Below are 9,651 nucleotides of genomic sequence, written 5' to 3'. Positions count from 1 at the left end.
TGGCATATGGCCACCTCGGCTGACTCGGAGCAAGTCCAATCGGAAAGTTCAATTTTCTCACTTTTTGCAGCAATAGAGGACGTATGTCAGTGATAAGGTGGCCAATGTTCTCTTCCAAAACGTCAATCGTCTGTGGCAGACCAGAGACTCCACATAGCCCCACAAAAAGTAGTCCAGCGGTGTTAAATCGCATGATTTTGCAGGCCAATTCAGGGGTCCATTACTCGAAATTATTCGTTCACCGAACGTTTCTTTCAATAATTCAATTGTGACACGCGCTGTGTAGCGTGTTACACCGTCTTGTTGTCTATTCATGATGAAATGGCAAACCAAACTGAACACAAAACAAGTGACAGCTATCAAAATGGCACACATATAAAACTGTGTTGCAAACTTAAAGTTATATATCCTCTCTAAAAAAAAACATCCTTTATCTTAATCCATAAAATCGTTTTCATTCCAGTTGAAACAAAGGGCTTAAGAGACGACAGCACTTAGGGCGAATATTTTCAACTCCCCCCCAACACAAAGACACCAAACTCGCGCTAACAACTGTAGTGGGGTAAAATGAGTGGCTGTATAGAAATATAATTACTGTTACGTTATGTAACCTATAATATAATAATGAATGGTAATAACCACGATGTAAAAACATACCGAATATTTTTATGTTTTGATTATTACGGAATTGAATACGTAATCTCTGTGAAACAGAAAAGACGGTAATTCAATTTAATGTGTTAGCATTTTAACAACTATTTAAGAAAAGAGAAATAGCAAGAAAAAAAAAAAGAAAAGAAACTGAATCATGTAATGCAGCAAAAGCTCAGTTCAAGGTGCCCTCTCATATCTTAGCGCCCTGGCTGATCGCTCCACTCGCGCCCCCCCCCCTCTTCGGAGGGCTCTGCTGCCTACCCGCTCAAATTTGTGCCTAAAGCTTTGTTGTTTAAATTTTTACTTTGTGTGCTTGTTAAAAGTATTTTTAGATAATATGCATTGGCGTAATACACCTAAATGTAAAATAGGCGAAAAGTATTATTAATAACTTTCTAAGAAACCTTCGAAAATACTGTTACAATCCTTACATTTATTCATCTGAAGCATCTGCAGACTAAAGAGCAGTATAAAATACTCTTTATATTACTGAACAATTGCTCTAGCAATCCAAACGCGTACTTTTGCATCACAGCCATTCGAAACTGATTATATCAAATGACTGATTTCGACGAAGCCCTAAATGTAGAAATTTCCAACATTTTAAATGGATTTTCCATTCGTAATACATTGATAGCTGTGTAATTTAATGAGATTATTTATTATCCAGTGACCAGAAAGATTTCTTTAAGCATGATCTCCTCCTATTCATTGACATCTATTCAGTAGGAATGGGAATCGCGAGATATTTAATTTTCATTCCTTCCAGCCGAAGCTAAGATAGAATGGAATACAAAGGTTACAGCTTGTTATTGGAAGCTGAAATTGAATAAGTAAAGAGCATTTATACATTTAAATTGTTTGACCAATGATCAATTATCGCGTGTAACAGTTTACAGCGTGTAGCATGATTACTTTTCTTGGAATGAACACTTGTTCACGGGTTAAATTAAACTGTGCACTAACAATTGCTGAAAATATGTTTCAGTTCATACTTAAAAATAATTTTTTCTGGGCAACCTTATCGAAACTATTTGAAAAAAATGTATATTTTATATCTGGTATTCTTTCGCAGAGTACTATAATTTCAGATATTAAAAGGAAGTACAGGCTGACCTGCGTTTATATGGAAAAGCAAACATCCGGTTTATAGGCGGAAATGAATTTATCAATTAGTTTACTGGGGTGGTAGTTTGTTCGATACAGATGTGCGCTTTTGTTTCTTAATTAATTATATGCAGTGCAGTTTTGTAAAAAATCTATGTTTTTCCAGGCAATAAATTATAAAATTAAAACTATATTCGATCTATATTCTCACTACAAAATTTAATTGATTTACTTATTTTTTTTACAACATGATTTTGAGTTTTTTCCTTTGCTTTTACATTTCCGGACGAAATAAAAACATTTTATATTCTTTATGTTGCTTCCATAGAAACTCTTTTTCTTTCCCCTCATTTTCAATTTAGAGAATGCAATAAATTAATAAGACCATAGTGACATTATGAAACTTGTGCATCAAAGCCCCATTGCTACATTCCCTTCTCACTTGTGAGATTCATTCAGATGGAATTGTTCAAACTTAGATGCCTGCCAAACTCCACGTCTTTTTTGGCTAGAGTGTGTACTGAATTGCAAAATACTACAGTTGCAATCAGCAATAAACTATCGCACGGTACCTTTGGGTCAGGTATTTTTTCGAGCAAACCTAACTGAAAATTAATGCAATGAATAGAGGGGATCCAAGTGCAATGCTATCGAAATTGGTAATGATTCGTTCTCGGTGCTAATTTTTTAAATAAGTGGTGTAAACGATGGGTTTTCCCCATAATCGTGACTAATTTTTGTCAGAAGAACTTATGAGAGTTTCAAAAGAATATTGATACGCAGATGAAACCTGATAAAAAAAAAGTCCCGATTAAGGTTTAGATCCGAGCGCTGAATGAGGAAAGATCTTAAGAGAGTTTCAAAAGAATATTGATATGCTGATGAATGATAGAAAAAAGATATACGTGATATTGATAAGTGATAGAAAAAAGTCCCGATTAAGGTTTAGATCCGAGCGCTGAATGAGGAAAGATCTTAAGAGAGTTTCAAAAAAATATTGACATGCTGATGAATAATAGAAAAAAGATATACGTGATATTAATACGTGATAAAAAAAAAGTCCCGATGAAGGTATAGTAGCGACTGCTAAAAGAGAAAATACAGTCGAGCATGTTTCGATGACATAAGAAATAAAAGAAAATTTTGTGTTTCAGTTGAGGTAACAGAATTTTCAGCTTCAGTTACTATCTTTCATTTGGATGAATTGAGAGATAAAATTTTGTACATTCTGTCAAAGACTGCACTAGCTGTGACTGGGTAGTAAAAAATTAATACTGTGATTGTTTGTAAACGAATAAAATTGAGTTTTCTGTTACTCTACGGTGTTTCTTTTCTTCTCCGAGATTATGAGGTACATAAAAAAAACCCATTAGTTTCCCCATGCGGTTGTTGCAGCTAGATCAGCACAAAATACACAATCAGTTTAGAAGCTGAAGACGTTTTTCACCACGGCCCATAGTTCGGATGCGACCCGCTGAATTGTTCAAATGTAATGTGACATACCTGAAAATGAAAAAGAATTTCCGTCTAAATCTAAACGAGCCTACTTTTCTGTACACGATTATTGATTTTCTAGCATCAGATTAACGCTCTCTTAATACGCTTAGATTGAAAACCATGTCAAACATACCTTTTTATCATCGGAGACTCATTTCTAAAGAAAAAAAAAAGAAAGAAAAAGAATATGTGCTTCTCACGTTAAAAAAGAAAAAAATGATGATAGAAAATGCATATGAAATTCAGTTTCTCAAATTGTTATGCTTTATTTTTCAGTAAACTTTTACCGTTAATAGTCGACCGTTTTGTTGGGACTGCGTTGTTTAACTTCAATGTTTAAGCTTAGATTCCTGAGAGGCAAATTGATAAAATATTAAAAATATTTCTCCCAGCGTACTGTTTTGAATCTCAATAGAAAAAACTAAATAAAGAGAGAAAAAAGGTATTAGCACCTTCTTTTACAATACACAAGCAGCTTTCATATTAAAAAAAAAATTAGTCGTTCGCAAATAAATAAATAAATAAAAGGAAAATTAAAATATTACAATAAATAATTTTTGTCAATAACAATATTGTTTGCAGACCTTTCTTTTCGGAAGAAACCTAGAGTGCCCTCGGTTGGCAAAAAGAAAGTAAAAAATTAAATTGTAACCTAACAAAATAATTTTCATCAAAAATGAAATTGTTTGTAGCTCTTTCTTTCGAGTGAATAGTAAAGTATCCAAAATTCCCTTTTATATTCTGTTTACCTAAATATAATTCAAACTTTAGAATGTAAAAAAAAAGGCGACTCACAGTCCCGCATAACCACAGTTTGACTGACGAGAACAAAACTATAATGACGTTGAAGCACTTCTTTATTTTTCAGATATCCTTTAACTTACAGCGCATATGTTCCATGTATTTATGTACTACATTTTCGGCCATTACGGTTGGTAGTTTCATTTAAATTAATTCATTCATTAATACATAAAAATTTCATTAAATAGTTTTATTATTATTAAATCATAATGTTATAAGAAACGACTGTAACAACTGTTTGCTTCTTTGTTAAATTTTTGGCATTCAGGTGACACAATGATTCCCGATAGAGTTTATTGTTTCTTCTTTTTGAGCAATCACGATTGCTTATTGCTTTCATTTGACTGTTTTTGGCGTTCCTTTGATTTTTCCCACCGCCACCCTCTGCACCATCACCGTGGACAGGCGGGCTCCTCACGATGCTGCACCTCTAGCGAAAGCCGTCTCCAGGTTGCATCCATGTCCTACACACACGCGCATACATACACAACTACACACACACACACGCTCACATACACACAAACACATACACCTATACACACATGCACCTATACACACATACACATACACACACAAACACATACACACACAAACACATACACACACAAACACACACGCATACATACACACACATACACACACAAACACATACACACGCAAACACATACACACACAAACACACACGCATACATACACACACATACACACAACTACCCACACATTCCTGCCTGCACACAGGCACAAATACATATGCCTACACACACATACACATACCCCCCCACACTTATGCCAGCACACAGACATAAACACACATACCCCGTACACACAAACACACATGCCTACATACACACACTAGTGATTGCGAAAAACATAATTTGAATTCAAGATGTCAAAATTCAAATTAATTTTTTTTTAAACTTTATTGTTGATTCATTAAAGTGTTAATAAGTTGCAATTGTTGTGTATTCCGCTAAAATGCTAAAACAAAAATGATTTACTATATCTTTTAATTGCATGCTTGTAAAAATGTTTCTTCTTTACTAATAATAAAGCTGAAAGTCTCTCTGTGTGTATATCTGGATCTCTGTGACGCGCATAGCGCCTAGTCTGTTCGGCCGATTTTTATGAAATTTGATACTAAGTTAATTTGTACCATGGGAGTGTGCACCTTGAAGCGATTTTTTGAAAATTCATTTTTGTTCTTTTTCTATTCCAATTTCAAAAACATTTTACCCAAAAAATTATCATAACGTGGAAGAGTTGATTACGAAATTATCATAACGTGGAACCGTAACGTGGGCGAGCAAATGATTCATCAGCCATTATTTGTAAATATACAGGCGAACCAAATGACCTTTTAATTTTCTACTACGAGCAAAGCCGTGCGGGTACCACTAGTTACAAACAAAACTACGACTTTTTCACTTGTCAGACACAAACTTCACACTACTCAGTTTGCCTCCCGAAAGCATTTTTTTTTCCTCTTCCAAAAAAAAAAAAAAATTAGAATTTTCAAAGTTAATTTGAATTTTGAAATTTTGAATTCAAATTATGCTTTTTCGCAATCACGAGTTGCGACAAGACCCTACTCTTTGAATACTATCCCATTCGTTTGTTTCTAGAAACGGTTCCTGTCCCTGATCTTGGGCGGTTACGTGTGTATGTGTAGGCTTGTGTGTGTGCGTAGACCTGTGTGTATGCACGTTGGCGTGTGTGTATGTGTGTAAAGGCCCGTGTGTGTATGCGTGTGAGAGTGTATGAGCGTGCGTTTGTGTAGGACATGGACGCCACCGACCAGGAACAGCGGCTACTGGGAGGAGTCGCGCCTGAAGAGGACGGTGGGGTTGAAAAAGCAACCGGACATCAAGGACGGTCAAATAAAAGTAATTAACAATCGTGATTGCTCAAAAAAAAAAAAAAATGATGATTCAATTGTGAGATTAATCATAATCTTCCTTTTTTCTATAATAGAAAATTCACTGATCGATTAACGCTTCTGACGTCATCAAAAGTGAAACTCGCGTTACAGTATTTTAATTTGATATATTTTTGGTAATACTTGACATGGGAGGTAGGGGGGATGCTTTATTTTGGCAAAACTGAACTGGATTCGGTAACTAATTGTTTTAATACTTCCCCAGAAAATTCTCGTTGGACAACGAGTTTAATTTAAAAATAATAAGCAAAAATACTACATAAATCGTACTTAGTTTTGTGTACTACATATTTTGTTTTATTATCAGAGGGATTTTTCAGGTCAATGGCACATTTTCTAAATTCTTTTACAAGTTTAATGCATGTTGACTAGCTGACATAAGCACACGTACTACTTCCTTTAAAAGTTTCTAATTAATTTTTGAGAGCAGATTTAGCTTCAGTAGGGTCAAGGTTGCTCTGCATTTAGGTTAATGAATATTCTTAAGGAAACAAACCGACCTTAGAATGGTGCTCTATCCTCTTGAAAAGTTCCTTTAGATGTTATTATTAGAAGCTAATAATATACTGAAATGTTGTCACTTTCGTCATAATGGGGTCGTTTCCAAAATTTTAAAAGTATTTTTTTCTGAAGGAGCATGCTTAAAAACATAGAATCTGACCATTTTTTAAATAACTTCTTTAAGTTTAATATTTAAAAAAAATTACTTAAATCGGTGCTCTTTTATCGTTTAACGCTTCTGCCGATGATGTCATGCCACAAGTGATGAAATGCCATTCAGTGTTGCCATTCACGGAAAAAAATATTTAATTCGCATCTTTACTCACGTGTATTGGCAACGATATGGTTGATAGCAAGCGTAGAACGCTATATTTCATTCGCTTCTTGATTATCATAACGTGGAAACGTGGTAGATAGATACGCCAAATTGCACCATTTGTGACGTCATCAAGACCACGCCTTGTTTTCAAAATCGGACATTTTAAAAAAATAATTAAAAAATAATTGTTGGGAAAATGAAAGTATTTTCTGTGTCCATGTGTGGGGCTGTTTCCACTCTATTTTTCGGTTATCGTTTTTCTTACTGTTGACTAAATAGTTGTTTAAAATTGCCTGGTTATGAGCAGCATGGGGAATAAAACGTCTATAAAAGTTGATCATACCTAGAAATCTTCGTAGCTGTTTCACTGTTTTCGGCAGTTCCATGTCTGTTATAGCCTTAACTCTGTCATCAGTTGGTTTTATGCCTTTGGCTGAGACGATGTGACCTAAAAACTTAACCTCTGACTGGGCAAAAATGCACTTACTGAGTTTAAGTGTCAGTCCGTATTCGTGTAGTCTTTGGAAAATAATCTCTAGATGTTGAATGTGCTCCTCTCGATTGTGCGATGCTATAAGGATGTCATCAATGTAGGGGAAGCAAAACTCAAGACCACGAAGCACAGAGTGGATAAATCTTCCTCTTCCATAGGTAACTGATGGTATGCCCGGTGAAGGTCCAATGTAGAAAATACTGTGCGTCCCTCAAGCTGATGAGTGAAATCATGAAGATAAGGTATGGGGTATCGATCAGCTTGCGTGGCGGCATTAAGAGCACGATAATCGCCACATGGTCTCCATGAACCATCTTTGTTTTTTACGAGATGTAAGGGGCTGGACCATGAGCTGTTCGAGGGGGCGACAAATGCCTTGCTCAAGCATATACTCAAATTCAGCCTTTGCAATTTTCAATTTATCGGGAGGTAATCTTTGAACTTTGGAAACGACAGGTGGGCCTCTTGTAACTATTGAGTGTGTAACATCATGTTTTACTTCAACTTTATTTAAACTGAAATTTTTTGATGTTATGCTTTTGAACTTTTCTAAAAGTGCGAGAATGTCAGAATCAAGATTATTTGAATCAATTGGAGTCAATGATGAAGATGGTCCTTTCATAATTTTAGCAGGCGCATAAAGTATAGTTAAGGGATCAATTAATCGTTTCTGCCTTATATCTACAAAAGACCATAATGCCGCAGGAAGTCTGCTCCAATTATGGGTCTTGTAACACCAGCGACTACAAATTTCCAGTCGAATTTTCTTCTCAGACCAAGATCTAACGTTACTACTTCGGTGCCATAGGTTTGAATTGGCATTGAGTTTGCAGCAAAAAGTTTAAATTCAGAAGGAGTTCGCGAACTTGACTTAGATACAGGAATTACAGAAATGTCGGCGCCTGTGTCAATCAAATAATTTCTGTGAGTTGATTTATTAAAAGGAAAGAGGTGACAATTCATCCGGCCGTAGTCCTCGGCCTCTTCAAGGGACCGGTCATTTAGTTTTCCGATGGCGAAGAAATGTTTTGGTTTCGAAATTGACATGGTTGAACGCACTTTGTAGATTTTTCGCCACATTTGTAGTGATACCAACAATATTTATGCTCATTTGATCCATCGTTTCGATTTCGGAAATTTCTGGATCTGGAACGGCTATTATTTCGCCAGTTATAGTTATATCTCCTATCCCTTGATCGGCCGCGCTCGTGAACAACTGCAGCTAACTCACTTACCTGTCGGATAAGGTCAGCAATTTTGGCTTCTAACGGTGAATTTTGGGGTTGCGGCACACTATATGTAGCATTAATTTCAGGAGTGACAGCCAGGTCGTGTATCTTGTCTGCCACAGCAGCCAACTTTGACAGTTCTTCACTCAAAGCTCCTACTATGCTGCGCGTGGTAGAAGGAAGTCTTGTAAGCCAAAGAGATTTGAGTAAAGCTTCGCCAACGCTATCGCCAGCGAGATTTCGCATGCGAGCGAGCAAGTGAGATGGGCGCGAATCGCCGAGTTCCACACCTTGCCACAAAGTGTGAATTTTGGATTCCTCGCTCTCTGAATGAGAGTTGATTAGTCGCTGTTTTAGCGTTTCATACGGTTTTTCCTTCGGTGGGTTTACGATGATGTCACTGACAGATGTGAGAATGTCTGCATCAACCGCGGCGACCACATGGTTGAACTTGGTAATTTCGTTAGTAATGTTTGCTAACGTAAACTGTGCTTCCAATCTCAGAAACCATAACTGGGGATTGGATTTCCAAAAAGGTGGTGGTTTAATTCCCACATAAGCAATTTGTTTATCGCTATTTTCTTCGGTAGTGCTAGTGTTCGTTAAAGGCATAATGCAAAACAAAAAGTAATTCAGAATAATAAGAAAGTTCAGGCTTACGCATTCAATGTCTTTCACATAGGCTCACCAGATGTGGGGCTGTCAATGATGATCTTGCCGCATTAAAATAAACGTCAGTAATTAGACGACATTCATTTCGTGAAGAGAGAACAAAAACTAACTTTATTGACAAAGCATGGACGCGCCGTAGTTGTTCGAATATCACAACCGTTGCCACATTATGAAAACAGAAAAAAGGAATATATAGAAATTATCTCGGTTACAGTGAGACGCCACACATGTTTTTTTTTACTCATTTTATCAACTTCAGTGACTAAAAGTAGTACTTTTGACTGAAGGAAGCAACCCCATTATAACTTTTGCGAATTAATTTCAGGTAAATATTACAAAGAAACTTTCACCAAGGTTTTAAAGTTATTATATCCACATTGCGATCTTTAATAAGATAGTAAATGCACGATAAGTAGTCAAAGTTTACATAAATTAATAGTTA

General features: G+C 36.0%; 1 protein-coding gene across 1 annotated transcript; it reads right to left on the bottom strand.

Annotated features, from left to right (window-relative positions):
• Positions 1-8,309: 8,309 nt before the first annotated feature.
• LOC129220734 (uncharacterized) lies at positions 8,310-9,149 on the bottom strand. The gene has a single exon (XM_054855164.1). The coding sequence runs from the start codon at positions 9,147-9,149 to the stop codon at positions 8,310-8,312; it is 840 nt and encodes a 279-aa protein (XP_054711139.1).
• Between the last annotated feature and the right edge of the window lie 502 nt (positions 9,150-9,651).

This window comes from Uloborus diversus, chromosome 4 (assembly GCF_026930045.1).
Source record: "Uloborus diversus isolate 005 chromosome 4, Udiv.v.3.1, whole genome shotgun sequence".
NCBI lineage: Eukaryota > Metazoa > Arthropoda > Arachnida > Araneae > Uloboridae > Uloborus > Uloborus diversus.
Note: the sequence above shows the minus strand (reverse complement) of the source record. Positions and strands in the feature narration are given on the sequence as shown.